A 15,464-nucleotide genomic window follows, 5' to 3' on the forward strand; every position below is an offset into this window, starting at 1 on the left:
TTCCGGTGAATTTCCGGGAACTTTCCATGGGACGTTAAACTGGGGAATTTTGGAAATATTCCAAATCCAAAATTATGGGAATGAATGGGAATTAACTGGAAATTGAGGGTAATTTAATCAAAATTTATCATATCCAAGCATAAATATAAACATTTTGTTTTGTCATAGAAAGCCTCATAAATGGTAAATGAAGTTATGCTAGCTATAGCTTATTTAGCATCTAACTTATCAGCTAACTAATTACTGTATGAATGCATTTTTATGTGATATTTGCAAGTTAAACATTAATACCATACATCAAACTTTTAAAATACATTACCCTATAATATCATCAAAACTTACTTCACTCTATGTAGTCCACGGGCTAAAATGTGTGGCTTTATAGTTTTGTGCTCTGTGCTCAAAGAGTGGTGGAATGCACAGTGCATGTAGGGGGCGGGGCCTCAATAGCCCTGCAGTAAGCAGTGTATGTGATTGAGGAATAGCAGAGATATTCAAGTGTACTTACATGAAATCTGGTCTGTTTTAGTCAAGATTATGCTATAATATATTTTCTCCAACCAAGTTTAAGTTCCTTGTTAGGGGCCAACCTATAAACCTGTAAATTCCCAGTTTATTCCCGTTAATTCCCATAAATTCCCGCTAATTCCCATGGAAAGTTTTCAACTTTGAATAATTCCTGGGATTTTGCAACCCTAACTACCATAAAGAGCTATAACACTCAATTTGTCATGTCATGATAAGACCAAGCTGCAACCTCAGGTGTCGACGAATGAAGCCGATGCGGAAGTGCAAAATCCTGCAGTTCTTCGAGTGTCCACTAGAGGCTGGCTGCAGAAGTACAGGAAGTCACATACACACAACATTCAAACATTTCTTCTGCTGCAGAGGGGGAGACGAGCAGCAAAGAAAAAGAGGGTGTGTGTTGAAATCATCAGAGCCGTCAGGATGTGGGAGAGTTTAGCGTCCAGGAGCTGCAGCGCTAAAACGACCGCTTCACTAACATGACACAAATTACTGCTGCTGTTTTAAACACACCTGGTATGCCCAAACTGTTGGAAATATCTTTAAAAACAAGATCTTTCTTGCCGACGTCCCGGTAGGTCTTTAAACTAGAGCTCGGGAAAGTGAGACATCGTTTGTTGGGATCTGAGCTACCCTCAAGTAGAAAATGTTTTAACTTCTGTGCAGAGACCAAGAAAGGCAAGCGCGACCATGCACTGCGCTCAAGTCGGCATCAAGGAGATACGCTCTTGTGCGGAGCAATACAATAGATAATGAAAGGAAGTGACAGCAGCGTGCAGCGCCCACCGCGTCCTATCTGACGGGGCCTTTAGGACACACACTGTACAGGGGGAATCTTTAAATAACTCATCAGTTTGAATGACCACCTAATAGTCCCTTTGATACGATAAGATAAAATACATGATACAGTTTTTGTCCCCCTGGAGAAACTTGTCTTGGACTCAAAGTGCTGCCAAACATTCAGCTGCTTCCACTGGAATCAATCAAAAATAATAAAAAACAGAAAAACACATCCACATGTAAACAGAAGCGCTTTTGCTGTTTTCGTATAATTCGTTCCTACTATAGAAACGTTCTATAGTACGTTAAACGTTATTTGCAGCAGCCAGTTACCATGACAACATGACTTAGACTTTCTTTATTGTCATTCAAATTGTACCTTACAGTGTGGATAAGAACTAAATTTCTTTGCAGTTGGCTCATCATAGTGCAGGATAAAAACAACAGCAAGTATTTACATAAAAATAAAAGGTGCAAATATAAATAAAAGTAACTATGTTTAAAAAACTATCAAATATCTTCATGTAATATGGGTTTCATTTCTGATGACGATGTGATTTCATGACAAGTGTTAAACTATATTATTCATCACAGTGACTTCACAGTGATCAGTTATGTTCATACTCATATATAACTTGTGTTTTCTCAAATCTCTCACATTATCTTGTTGAAGCTTTTATTCGACAGTGGTACATTTCTGCAGCTAAAACATGACGTCGTATTTCATACTTTCTGTTTTAAAAGTATTCAAATTTAGCATCAATTACAACAAAGATGTCAGCATGGACATAAAAAAGGCTCATCAGTCAAATCTGACGTGTCAGTAAAGACTTTTCCTTTTCATTTATGGACTTCCTGTCTGCAGCTCCAGTCGCTGTTCAATGAGCAGGGCGCCACTGTACCGCAAGGACACAACAACAGGCAGGACTGATAACTGATAACACACACGTAGAGAGACCAAATATAGAGGCCAATCTGAACAAAGCCTGTTGTGACATTAAGAGGAAGCTTCAAGACTGCTAGTAGGCTAATTAGCCACAACAATCCTCCTCCATTGGAAATGAGAGCTGGACTCTTATCAGATCAATCAAATGAACAAAGACAAAAGGCAAAAAAAAGTGTTTTCTTTTTGGGGGACGTGCAGGACGACGAGAACGATTCTGTGTTCTACTTCAGGCAAAAGAAAAAAGACTCCCAAGCTCACCAGTGATTAAGGGCACACTCACACTAAGCAAGCTGTACTGTGTCCAAAGTCCAGTTTGTTTAACTGGTGTGAGTGCTCCGACCCGTGGTCAAGAACGGTACACTTCATTGGTCCTGGCACGCTTGGAAGAGGTGTGCTTCTGCATGTTACAGTTGCTCAAGCACGAGCACAAGCAGGCCCGGTTAGTCCTGGAGTTTATCTTCATTTTAGAGATCTAAATACTGACAAACTGTGCACTACAGGATACCATTCCTCCACTGTCCTGTTGTTTTCTCTAACGTTCATAGTGCAGCATCAGGCTAGCCACTGACCGGAGCTACAGCCCCAACTAGTGACAAGTGGCTGTGGTACAAAACATTTGAGAGGCTTAAGTTTAGTCTGAAAGCAAACTGAACCAAATGAAAAAAGCAACAATGTTGAAATTTCACCCCTAAATCGCACTTAGTCCACCAGGCTTGAGAAAGCGATCTAAATTAACCACATTTTCAAGCTAGTAAATTCACTGACTCTCAGCATACTGTACATGTTCTTGCTCCCAAAACGACTCCACTAATGTCATAACAGTGAATATCTTTGGTCACTTTGAGCCCCACCGCAGACGTCTGCAGACCCGGACGTCCAGACACCAAGAGCAACAATCAGGGATGTCATCAGGAACTTATAAAAACCCAGACAGGCAAATGTTCTTAAAAAATGGATAATAAAATATAAAAAAACATCCTCAAGGATGGAAGAGTGAGTGAGGAGGAAGACTAATGTTCCCACTGTCCACATGCAGACAGGAAGTGTGGAAATGTTCTGTTTCCTGGTTTGTTCTGCGAGTACACCTGCACAGGGGAGCGGCCGTGAGGCCAGGAAAGAGCAGGGGAAAGGTGGAGGCAGGCCGGGCCGTGGAGGAGGATGTGGCAGACGGCGGTGATACTGTCCCCCGGTCCCCTCTGGCCTTTAATAACTCCACTGGGGGCCCGGTACCCCGCCTGGCCCCTAGTGTAAGGTCACGGTAAAGGGAAGTGGCCTTGTACTCATAACTCCTGCACGCACACATCAAAGAGCAGAGGCCGAGCTGTGACTGGTTCTCACTGAACTCTATGGGAACAAAAGATGTCAGGGATGTAGCTCGGTCTGACGAAGGTTTAAGCCAGTAGCTTCAACATGAAAATATTGCTGCTTGTGTTACACAGCATCAGGAAACACGACTAATATGCAGACTCTGGATTCTCTGTTGTTGTTGTTTTAATGGGGACGTATGAGAAACTTGTCATTAGTAAGTGTATCAGCAGCAGGAGATGGAGGACAGCTCATACCCTTAAATTAGAAATCGGTCATTTTCCCTTTTCAGATTGCGATTCTGCAAAAGTGCTAAAACTAATCTCAGCGGTCATCATGTCTTAGTACATTTATATTGATTCTGTGACAAAGTAATTATCTTGTCCCAGTCTGTGAATTCACATTGAATGTTGGCGCCTCTGTAACGCCTCTGTTACTACCTCTGAAGACGGTACAGAGGGGGAGGGGGGGGAATCACATTGCCCCACCATTACGTCTCCACAACATTCACAGGGATGTAAATATGACTTCTTGAAACGTCAATCTAAATAGGTGTCTTAAGTGTCTTACCCAAGGACACATCGGACATGTGGCTGCAGGAGCTGGGGATCAAACCCTTGACCTTCCGGTTGAGAGATGACCGACTGTACCAACTGACCCACAGCCGCCCCTGTAGAGAGTGGTATTGTAGCTAATTTTCCATCTAATAACAAACATATTTTGTATTTTGATTACGTAAACATATCTTGCTAAATTAAACGTTAAACTGGCCCATGAGTTCAGGAATTGTGCAGCCCACCTGTGGGAATTGAACCACAGGTGGGAAAAAGAAACGTCATCTCAGCAGCAGGGTCACACGCATCCTCATCGCTGTCGCACGCAGAGAGGACACACTAGCCCCCCCCCCCCCCCAACGATGGAACAACAGCTGACAATCTGGCTGGGTCGGACCTGGGAAAGCCTGGTAGGCAGGTTTTCAGAAGCACCGTTCTGTCTTTGAAACCACTGGACACGGATTAAACAAAAGGCAGACACCCTGATGGAGTTCACCACCATACTCACTGCTGAGAAGAAGTGAAATGGTATAATATCGAGGATGAGTGAACGAGAAAGAGGAGCAGGAGGGCTACTGGTAATAGCACGCAGAGGGCCGCCGGGTTGGCAGTGACAGATGCAGGGTTGGTTTCCGCAGGGCTGGCATGAGCAGGAAGGCCCAGAGAGGGAGAACAAAGAGGGGAATGTGGTGACCCTGTGCCTGGGTGCATCCTGTCACGTCCTGTCCCTCTGCACAGTCAGAGAGCCAGAGGCGGGTGATTAACACTTCCCACTGGCCGTTCCCATCACTCGGGCTTTATTACTTTGTTTTCAGCCTTGATTCCTCTGCGATCTGCTGACACTGCATTCTATTCAGCATGACAATGAAAGTGGAGACGGCATGGAAAAAAAGTCAAACTTGTGTTTATTTCAGGGGCACATGGAGGTGTGAGAAAAGATTTAAAATAGGGAATAAGGATTAAATAAAGGCACTATTCAGTGAACCTCAGACGTTTCACTTCATGCTGTTTCCTTGTGTTCTTGTTTTAATGTGAAGGACGTTGTGATGTGTATCTGTAAGAGGTGCTATACAAATAAACTTTACTGACTTACTTAATCAATAAGAAACACCTGTGTCAGACGTCATGTTGTGGGGCCGCCACCGTCCTATCTCTAAAAACGCACAAAAAGCCCAAAAAATAAAGAAAAAGAAGTGTTGTTGTTGTCGTAGCTGGGTTCATAATTTAAAGCAGTGTGGACAACTGAGAGATAACTATAACAAAGACATCAAAAGAGATCCCATCAAGGAAGCGAAATGTTTAATCTCATTATTAGATTTACAAAGGACTCAAAATCAGAATTATATCTGCACTATTTCCTACATCGATGACTGGCATGATCTGCGGTAAACTCATTAATTAAATTCACAGATATGGAGGAGATTCTCTTGGTAAGATTTGATCTGTTTTTCTTCCTCACCGTCTCCCCCCCCCCCCCTCCTCTCTAGAGTCGATGCTCATGCAGGTCACCATGTGGTGGACTCTGAAGCTTCAGTGTTTATCCAGCTCTGTATGGGTCTGTAAACCTTTCTGTGTTCTAACCTCTCTCCATTTTTCAAAAGCATCTCCAATATTGATCCTAGTTTGAGCACGTTTCTGCTCGTGGAGCTTATTAGAAACATGCAGAGGCTTTTTAGGTCGGGTACAATCACTTCTATCTAAACCACTTCTCTCGCCCGCTTCCATCACTGCAACACCTGTTGACCTGATAACTGCTCTCATATCTGGTAAACCGAGGGGCGTCCAAAACGGACCGTGTGGGGGTGTCTTAAAAGCGCCTACCTTCTCTGGTCCAAACAAATCCAGAGCATTCAGGAGCAGAATCTAAAGTTAGAAGGAGGACATACTGGCTGCTGCATTGTTGTCAGAGAAGACAGCACTTCAACATAGCATGTTTCCTTAATGATCATATAGTAAGGTCACTTTATCATTTCACTCACTACACATCTTACTGATTGCTCCTTTAAGTCAAGACTCAAGTCAAGGCTGCAGCAGTAGAGAAGCGGTCAGGTCTTCGGGCCTCCTTTTTCTGACTTGTGTCTGAAATGTTTTCATGTCTTTTTTATTGAGTCTAGAGCATTCGAGTCTCTTCTTCTTAAAGCTAATGAGGAACTTCATTTTGTGTCAATCTTAGAAACCCCTGAGGACAAAGCGGCCTGTCTGACCTTTTGGGATCTTTGTCTGAATTAATTTGTACTCTCAAAAGAAAAAAAATCATCCAGGTGTCTCTTTATGGTTAAACGTGTCATCCACTGTGGAAAGTTAACAGAAGGTCACTTCGGCCTACACCAGCCTGGAGGTGGAAGTAATCATGGATTAGGATGTTGTTGCTGATGGTCTGTTATCTTTCTTCTTTTAGGAGATACACAGGCGTCAGTTTGTTTCATGATAAGCTAAATCTCCTCACAGGAGCTCAAAATGCTCATTTGCAGCACAAAGAGCCTCGACCACATCAGGGATGAAGTTTAAACCTGAGCCATCTGACCCCCGCAAAGAGAGGCTGAGAGATCTACTTAAACATATGACTTCAATGTTTGCACTCAGGAACGGGAACACACTCACCGACGGCCCATAACACCGAGTCGAAGGTGTCCTTCTGCTCGTTGCCTGTGAGGGAATCCACCCAGGTCACCTGCAGGGCTCCTGAGGACAGTTTGTCCACTCTCTTCGGGACACTCCTCCACGCAAACTTGGTCCCATATGCCTCCATGTAGTCCGTCACCAGGCCTGCCATTTGCTGCGTCAACAGAATGAATAGCAGCTTTTCAAAGAAGACAAAAAAATCACAATTAGCAGACTCTTTAAATTCAGGGAGTAGAGTAATACCTGGTCAAACCCCCGGAGGGCGATGCTGCGAACCATCACTGTGGTATCCATGCCGACGCCTGTGAGGAAACCTGCACACTCCAGAGCCACATCTGAGGCAGCACCAGGTTCAGGATTATAGCACAGCGCAAGAAGCATCTGATGTGTGGCCAAAACAAATAAACACAAAGACCCAAAACACACAGAGCAGCAGAAAACACGGGCTGATAACTTTATACTGGTTACTACTGGATTTATGCAGGGGCTCCAATTACAAGCTCACTGGCAGACAAAAGGATACAGCTGGCTCCAACCACAAGTCTGCAAAACACAAACAAAGAAAAAGCCCTTAAATCCGACTGATAACACCCGCAGAAATACATCTCATCGTTTGAGAAGCACACTGTGGCCAAACCCAAACAAAGCAAGATGAAAATGTTTACTTTGAATCCTAGAAGTGGAGAGGTGATGAATTACAAAACGTCATGATCTCAGACCGAGGTGTGAGGAAAATGTAGGAAACGGGGACACTGACAGAGTGTGTGTGTGTGTGTGTGTGTGTGTGTGGTCCAGGTGAATTACACTTCTCATGCAGCTCTCACATTGCGTTGTTGAGGAGATGTAATTGCCAGCGTTTAGTCTAATCCCTGCAGATGGGGTGTGCCATGTTCAGGGCTACAGCCCACACATTAGCCAGCTGAGTGATCCCCCGTCACCCTCACACACAGTCAGGGTCAGACCTCCATCCCGCTCGTCTGTTCCACCTGACAGCTCGGGCAGGACATCCTGCGCGTCCGTACTGACTGTAACCACTAAAAGCCCCCAGCGCCCATTTTCTCCATGTCTGCATTTAGCATGTATTGTGAAGTGGCTTAGAGAAGATTAGGCAAAGAGCTTCAGCTTGATTCTTCACTTTCATCACCGAGACGTCGTTTACTTCCCCCCCCTCGACCTCTTCCTCATTCAAAATATACACTTGTCTGGTGTCTGTGCTACAGTTTTCATCCAGCAGATGTTGCCTTTAGACGCTTGTTTTCAAACTAGAGCACTCCCGCCTTGTGTCATCTTTTACCAACACATCTATAATTAGGTTTGCATGTTCATACTTAAGTGGGAAAAACTGCTTAAATATTCTCATCCAAAAAAAGCTGATCTAGCTCCATAAGCTAGTACAGTTGACACGGGATGGGCAACATAGCTTAAGTTTTTAGGATATCTATGGATAGACTTTCAAACTCAGGGACTTTGTAGGGTGCCCTGTGCACAGCCGTGCTACTCATCCAGGGTGCAGCTAGAGCAGGAACAGAGAGCTTTCCAGATCACAGTAATCATACATGTTTTAGACAAACCTCCAAACGTTTTTAAGAGGAAAGTATCAAAGGCATGAAACAGTCAAACTTTTAAATTTCCCCCATTCGACGTGGAGTCGACTATCAGACACTTATTGAAACTTTTCAGGGTGATAAAATGTGTTGAGGAGCTGAAGTCAAGGCTGCAGCTCCTGCAGAGGGAGGATGTTTTCATCGACTGTCTGCGACATCGTGTTGACCTTGAGCATGTCTTCAAAAGCCCCGACACAGATCTGATATACTCCGTATCTGTTTAGAAGAACGTGGGAGGGTTTGTTACAAAGGCTCGATGTGAGTCCATGTTACATGTTTCTATGAAATGTTGCTTCTGAAGGCATTTTAGTGAGCTCACACTCACATCAGCCACACGGTGCAGTCATTGACTTAGACCAGTGGATCCCAAAGTGGGGGTCACTGGGAGGGGGGTCGCAAGACACTGGGAGGGGGGGTGCAAGATGCCTTCCAAAAACAAATTTTACCGATTATTGTGAAATAGTGCTTGAGTGAGATTTGTGCTGAAATTAAATCAAACATTTGACTGTAACAATGTAGGTATCTGTTGTGCTCTTTGTTTTATTTTGTGAATATTTGCTCCATTCTTTAGTGTTGTTCTTATGTCAGTGTTTGAATAGGTTGATTAGTGCATGCTGCTGTGAATAATATTAAATGCTTTAACCCCTTCCAGGGTCAGAGGGGTCCCCAGTCTTTCACACCGTTATTTTGGGAGAGCCACATGGACTTCATCCTAAGGGGTCAATGAGGTTATTCATGGATATTTAAGAGTCGATACAAAGTGGTTAGTTATTCGAATCCAACCTAAAAGGCCCAAATTAAACCTTAAAAACAAAACAAAAATCAATTACATTGGTATAAAGTTTGTCAGATTGGGAAAGTCTCTGAATAAGAAGAAAGGATGTATTTGATTTTGCGTTGACCTCTCATCGATCTCTCACACGATGAATACAAACTGTATTTGAACACAACAGCAGTTTCTCGTCTGGACTTACTAAAGCCAACTATATACAACGCATATTTCCGGTCACTAACTCTTTCTGTGTCACACTTGTTACTTTTTCTCAGTGTTCAAAAGCGTGGTTATTATGTGTTGATGACAGAGCGATGTTTTCATGAAGAACTAACAACCCTTTATGTTTTCTAAAAGAATCACTGACTGCGTTATTAAAAAAACCTTCATGTGTTTTAGTAGCTTTACTTCCTCTTTTTATTCTGGCTGCACAATTTCAACGTTCACATGACAAATACAGATTTAAATATTGAAATACAAATTTAATAATGTTGAATTCAAATGCTCCTTAGAGGTCACATATTCTGCAAACTACACTTCCCCGTGTTTCTCTAACTCTAATATGTGTCTCTAGTCTGTCTCCAAACCCCCCAATGATGAGAAAAGTCCATCCTCTCCGTCTTCTGCCTGCTCCACTTTTCAGAAAATGTGTGCTCAAACAGGCCGTTTGGAGATCTTCCCTTCATGACATCACAAAGGGCAGTAGCCCCTCCCCCAGGTGGGTGACACTCCCACAGCTAGGTGTTTGTTCTGCCCTCTGAGTCTGCCTTCTCACTGTAAACAATAGGACATGGAGCGAGAAAGCCCGAGAGACCCAAGCCCTTCCAGAGAGGGGGCGTGGTCAGACACAGCTCATTTACATATTTAAAGGTACAGACACAGAAACAGCCTGTTCTGAGCAGGGCTGAAATAGAGGGGTTTATAGACATGATCAAATACAGGCTCAGAGTGGATTTAGAACAAGAAACTTCACACACATGTTTTGAGGAGCTCTGAGACTTATTTAAACTGGTTGAAGAGGAGGAGAATATGTGACCTTTAAATAATATATTTTGCTGGGTCACAGAGTCCACGTGTGCAAAACAGATTCCGTGCATGTTTTGTTTCTCTATAAAGTCTGGGAAGTTATGCTGCAGCCATCTCTGCTGCTTTTTCAACAAACTGCTGACAGATATCCCCCAGAAGTGTGGTCCTCTTCCGTTATACAACACAACACAGAGTCAGACCCCCATATTTAAGTATCCCTGGACCCGTAGCACGGTCCCTCTGGCACGCGCTCACTGCTTTCTCCTGATAGCACAATGATGTGCAGCCGGCTCTGGGATATGGCCCCGAGGCTGAATCTGTCACCCCCTCCCCACACACACACACACACACAGTTAAAAAACAGCTACTTGGACCTCACCTGCACAGCTGACAGCTCAGCAGCACAACAACAACTTCAGCTCCGTCTGCAGTGTGAGGTTCAATGCTCCCACAGAGGAGGCTAAAGCTAATGGTTACCCTCGGCTAGCCGCCTGCAGGGACGAAGAGGACCCCACTAACCGCCGCCCGCTTACATCAAAGGACTTCCTGCGCTCAAGTGGCGTCTCTTAACGATAATTCTGCTTTATATACAGAGACATGTTGTTGACAGAGTGGTAGCCATTTACTGACCGAGGCATCCATGTTGATTTGTTGACTGTTAATGATTACCACCAAGTGGTCACAAAATCTGAAAATATACAAATAACGGCAGATACACACCAACTGATACTGATGTGTATGTGAGAATTTAAATGACACGTACAGACTCCCCTCCTCTCATTGTCTCTCTGTATGTTCAGAGTTTTGCTGTGGTTATCAGTAGCCATTTTTTTAATAGTCAAAGAGTCCATACTAACAGACAGAAGATGAAGGCTCTTATTTAGGTGCACAAGAGGCAACTGTGGTTCAGTGGTAGAGTCGGTCGTCCCTCAACTGGAAGGTCGGGGTTTGATCCCCAGCTCCTGCAGCCACATGTCCGATGTATCCGACTGGGCAAGACACTTCACCCAGAGTTGCTCCCGCTGATTCGTCGGCAGTGTATTAATGGGATTACTTATATCTGATGGTCACTTTACACAGCAGCCTCTACCAACCTCACTGTGTGTGAACAGCTTTTGGGGGGGGGGAGAATCTTGGTGTTCATGTGTTACTTTTAATGACAGCTGTCCTGTTCTATCCGAGAGGTATCCTTAAATGACTTCTCTCCCTGATTTTCCGACTCTATCCACTATCCTATCTCTACAATAAAGGCACAAAAAGCCCAAAAATAAATCTTAAAAAAAAAAAAAAGGGACGCCGCCTTGACCTTCAAGGGGGGGGCCATTGGGGGGGCGGGCCGCCCCACTAATGTAGGGGCAACACTGGTGTGCACAAGCTCAAGTCCATTTACAATTTTTTTATATAAACCTAAATCACGGTTAAGGGGGGCCGGTAGTCTAATGGCTAGCGCATGCCCCATGTGGAGAGGCTGTAGTACTCCAAGCCGACGACCCGGGTTAGACTCTAACCTGTGGCTCCTTTCCCGCATGTCATTCACCTCTCTCTCTCTCTCCCTCTCTGATTTCTGACTCTACCCACTGTCCTGTCTCCAAAAAAACCGTACATTTAAAAAATAAAAAAATAAAAAAATAAATCATGTGATCACTGATTTCAACCTTTGAAGAGAGGTTAGTAACATGTCTTTCTGATGTGATATTCTGTTTGTAAAGTTATATTCTTCTTAAAACACCCGAGAACGTCCTTTCATTCAAACGAGGTTACACACTATCATCATAAAAAGTCTCGGGCCCAGATGCAGACTCTCTGGATTCATTATGAAGCTTAAATATCGGATCAATCATTTCCGCTCGTCTTTCAGCGAGAAGCAAACAACACCCGGAGCCCAGGTACACCACAACCACTAGTCACCGTCTGCACGCCGTGCCAAGAGGAAACATCATGTAAGGACCAATTAACCAGGCGATGACAGCGGCTAAAAGGCGGGATTAAAGGCCTTGTTCTGTAAAGGTCAGGATGCACGCCGCTAATCTGAATCATGAGGCGAAGACAGGCTGACAGGAAGGGAGAAAAACAAACCGCATGTCACCGATGAATGATGACAGTGCGTGACAGCGGGCCGTGTCGTGTCAGCATGTACGGTTAACGCAGTGAGTTAGAGCGAGGGCATTGATGCTGCAGAGGTTAGAGGCTCTGCTCGGCTTGAAGCTCGAGGTATAATACATCATAACAACAGAAATGGTGCGTTCAAGGGTTAAAAGGTTCATCCCCACTTTTTTATAATGTGTTTTTATGTATGTGTTGGTGGGTGTGTGTGTGTGTGTGTGTGTGTGTGGGGGGGGGGTCGCCTTACGTTTTCCCGGGCGACTTCTTCAGCCAGAAGATGTCGTCGCTGGTGAGGCCGTGCTCCACTGCTCCAGGAATCTGTGAGAAGAGTAAAAAGCTGATGGCAGAACTATTCACCTTTAAAACAACGATCAATACATCAAATACTGCAGATGTGTTGATTTCTGAAAGCTGCTTTTTCCTGTTTTTTTCTTTAGGCACCAAGTCCACCTAGAGTTTTTTCTGGGCTGAAAAGCGCTGGCTGTGCACTCAGGTGCTTACATGATGCATTTGTGCGCTGAGAAGAAAAGCACTGCACGTCCGTCCTGTCTCTATGACAACAGTCTGTTGACAACGGCTGCTATATGACTGACACTGCTCCGTTACTTTTTACTGCATGTTTGATATTTGAGATCGTTTATTGCCCGAGCAGACACGGAGCGAGTAAGACGCGATCTGTAGACGGCAAAACTACGGATATCATACATTTGGAAAAGAGCGGCGGTGATGTTAACAGAGCCTTTCTGAAAAGTTTAAAGATTTTCTACTTGAGCTCTCGGAAGAAAAGACACTGGGTGCTGCGTTTTTCCTCCACGCGGCCGCTCTCCTCATTGAAAACAATTGAAGAAAAAAACTCTTGCGCTCAGAAAAAAAACGCTAGGTGGACACGGGGCCTTAGTGGTTTTCTACAGGGAATATTTTTCTTCTTCTCATCAGTTTGTCTACCCAGTAACCAGTCGACCATACCAAACAACAGACTGTAAATATTAATGGATGAAGCCTGAGTGACGTCACCCGTCTGTTCCTGTAGGGGGCTCTGGAGGATCATCAGCAGCGGTCTCCATGTTGGAAATGCTGTCTCAGTCTAACTTTCAGTCAAACTAACGACAGGCTGAGAGCTGGAGCTGAGGCGGGTTTTAAACCTCCTGACAAACCGTTACACCACGCCCACCTGTCAATCAGGTCAGCTACACGCCTTATTGTGAATAACTCTTATCCTTCATCAAATCAAAACTGATGAGTCATCAAAACATTCACCCCCCCGTACAGTGTGTGTTGATCGAGACATGAGCTAATCACACCTATTTGTTATTTGAACCAGGCATGTAAACATGTTAATCTCTGCTGTAAAAACAGACTTTTTAGAATGAGTGTGTATGTGACTTCCTGTGCTTCTGCAGCCAGCCTCTAGTGGACACTCTGTGAACTGCAACATTTTTGCACTTAAAGCATCATCTTCATTTTTCACCAGCAGAGGCTGCTGCTTGATTGTTACTTACATTTGTGGGGTATCTCGGCCGTCCACCCGTGGTGACCACGATGTTCCTGGCAGTCAGGATGGTCTGTGAGAGAGAGAGGAGGGAAGTGTGCAGTTACAGCCTTTGTTCATATCCTTTAAAAAAACAACAAGGAAATGTCAAATGAGAGCAAACGGTCTCTACAGTATTCTGCATTAAAGTGACGATGGAAACACTTGGAAACCACTGACACGAGACCTGCGATCAGGAAAAGAGCTGAACTTTAAAAAAATAAAGTCAACTGCACAGCAAAGATGGGAAAGACTAGAAACCTGTAATTTACATCAGTGAGAATATTAAATAACAAGTGTGCTCAAAGTTAGGATATCAATAAACAAACTAAGTTTAAAATCATTCAATCATCATTTTGTTTTTGATTTTAAAGACGCCGACCTGCTGCACGGCTGGTACACATACAAGCATCATTCTATTGTTTCTTAGACAGATGTCAAGGTTTTTTTTCCACATATTTAATCCACTTTCTAATCAATATTTAATGCACAACAGGCCTCTATTTGAGACTGGCCAACGTGCAGCATCACCAGGCCAGTGAAAGGGACTAGGCCTTGAATTGCGATGGGCTTTTATTTTGAAGTTTTACAGTTTAAAATACAATAAAAATAATTGTAAAAGTGACAAATCATGCACAATGCTGATCAACTCGAAAGGTCCCGCATTGTGTCTTTTGTACATTTTGTGTTCTTTATGTTTTATGATATATTTTAAGATTGCTTCTTATATATTATCTTCTTCTGTTGAAGTTCTCCGTCAGCAGGGTCAACACTGTTTTATAGCTTCTTACTAGTTTTGCTTTATCCCCGATAATAATCCAATTCCTAAAAAGTGTGAAGGTACTTGAAGGCAATAAAAACAATTCTGACCCCAAATGGGGTCGCCTGAATTCTTTATTTATTGATCAATAAATATTACATCGTATACTAAAATATATATTAATATATATATTGAACACAGGCTGCTGGGGATTAAACAAAAAACCTGCAGAGTCTCTGTCTGTGTCATCCTCAGAAACATTATCCGAGCCTCTCGTCCTCTGTCCACAATAAAATACACCAAATGTGTATAAATGTGCTCTGAGATGAAGGATTACTTGCAGCACAGAATGAGAACTATCACATGATGGAAAACTAAATTAAGTTGAGCTGTTAAGATGTTTGTGTTTAAAATGTCAGAGGCTGCAGAGTTTTATGAAGTCAGATTGAGGTCATGATCCAGAAAAGGTCAAAACACCCCCCAAAAAATGTAGAAAATGTAATAAAAAAATGTAGAAAATATGTTGTAAAAAGTCATTTCTACACATTTTGGAGTGTTTTCTTAATAATCGGAATTGAATGTTCCTTGGATGTAAATCAGCAGCCCACCTCTTTGCCGGCCTTAGAGAGTCCTTTGACGGTGTGTTGATCCAGCAGGCTTCCATTCATGTTCAGGTACTTCACCTTCCTGTAAGACGGAGAACAAACAGCCGGTCACGTTAGCCTGCAGTAGAAGAAACACCATCGACATTCCTCTCACTCATTCACACTTTAACTGTCAACATCTGCAGAAGCTGTCAGGGTGCACAAAGTCAAGCCCCCCTGCTGAGTTACCTCGAGAACCCCAACAAACCCCCCTGAGACTCAGATGTTGTGTGTCACACGTTTTACATTCTTGAAAAATGATGCTGATTAAACTTTTCGCTCTCTCTTGAAATGA

At 43.5% G+C, this 15,464-nt stretch overlaps 1 protein-coding gene across 1 annotated transcript in view; it reads right to left on the reverse strand.

Moving 5' to 3' along the window:
- Positions 1 to 15,464, reverse strand: part of txnrd2.2 (thioredoxin reductase 2, tandem duplicate 2) — a 31,601-nt gene that overhangs the window by 10,785 nt on the left and 5,352 nt on the right. Inside the window, exons 6-11 of the mRNA XM_061037327.1 lie at positions 15,134 to 15,212; positions 13,737 to 13,799; positions 12,485 to 12,555; positions 7,256 to 7,275; positions 6,976 to 7,067; positions 6,712 to 6,886 (exon numbers count right to left, since the gene is read on the reverse strand). Coding sequence (XP_060893310.1) covers positions 6,712 to 6,886; positions 6,976 to 7,067; positions 7,256 to 7,275; positions 12,485 to 12,555; positions 13,737 to 13,799; positions 15,134 to 15,212 — 500 coding nt within the window. The remainder of the gene's footprint in view (positions 1 to 6,711; positions 6,887 to 6,975; positions 7,068 to 7,255; positions 7,276 to 12,484; positions 12,556 to 13,736; positions 13,800 to 15,133; positions 15,213 to 15,464) is intronic.

The sequence above is a fragment of the Labrus mixtus genome, chromosome 5 (assembly GCF_963584025.1).
Source record: "Labrus mixtus chromosome 5, fLabMix1.1, whole genome shotgun sequence".
Taxonomy (NCBI): domain Eukaryota; kingdom Metazoa; phylum Chordata; class Actinopteri; order Labriformes; family Labridae; genus Labrus; species Labrus mixtus.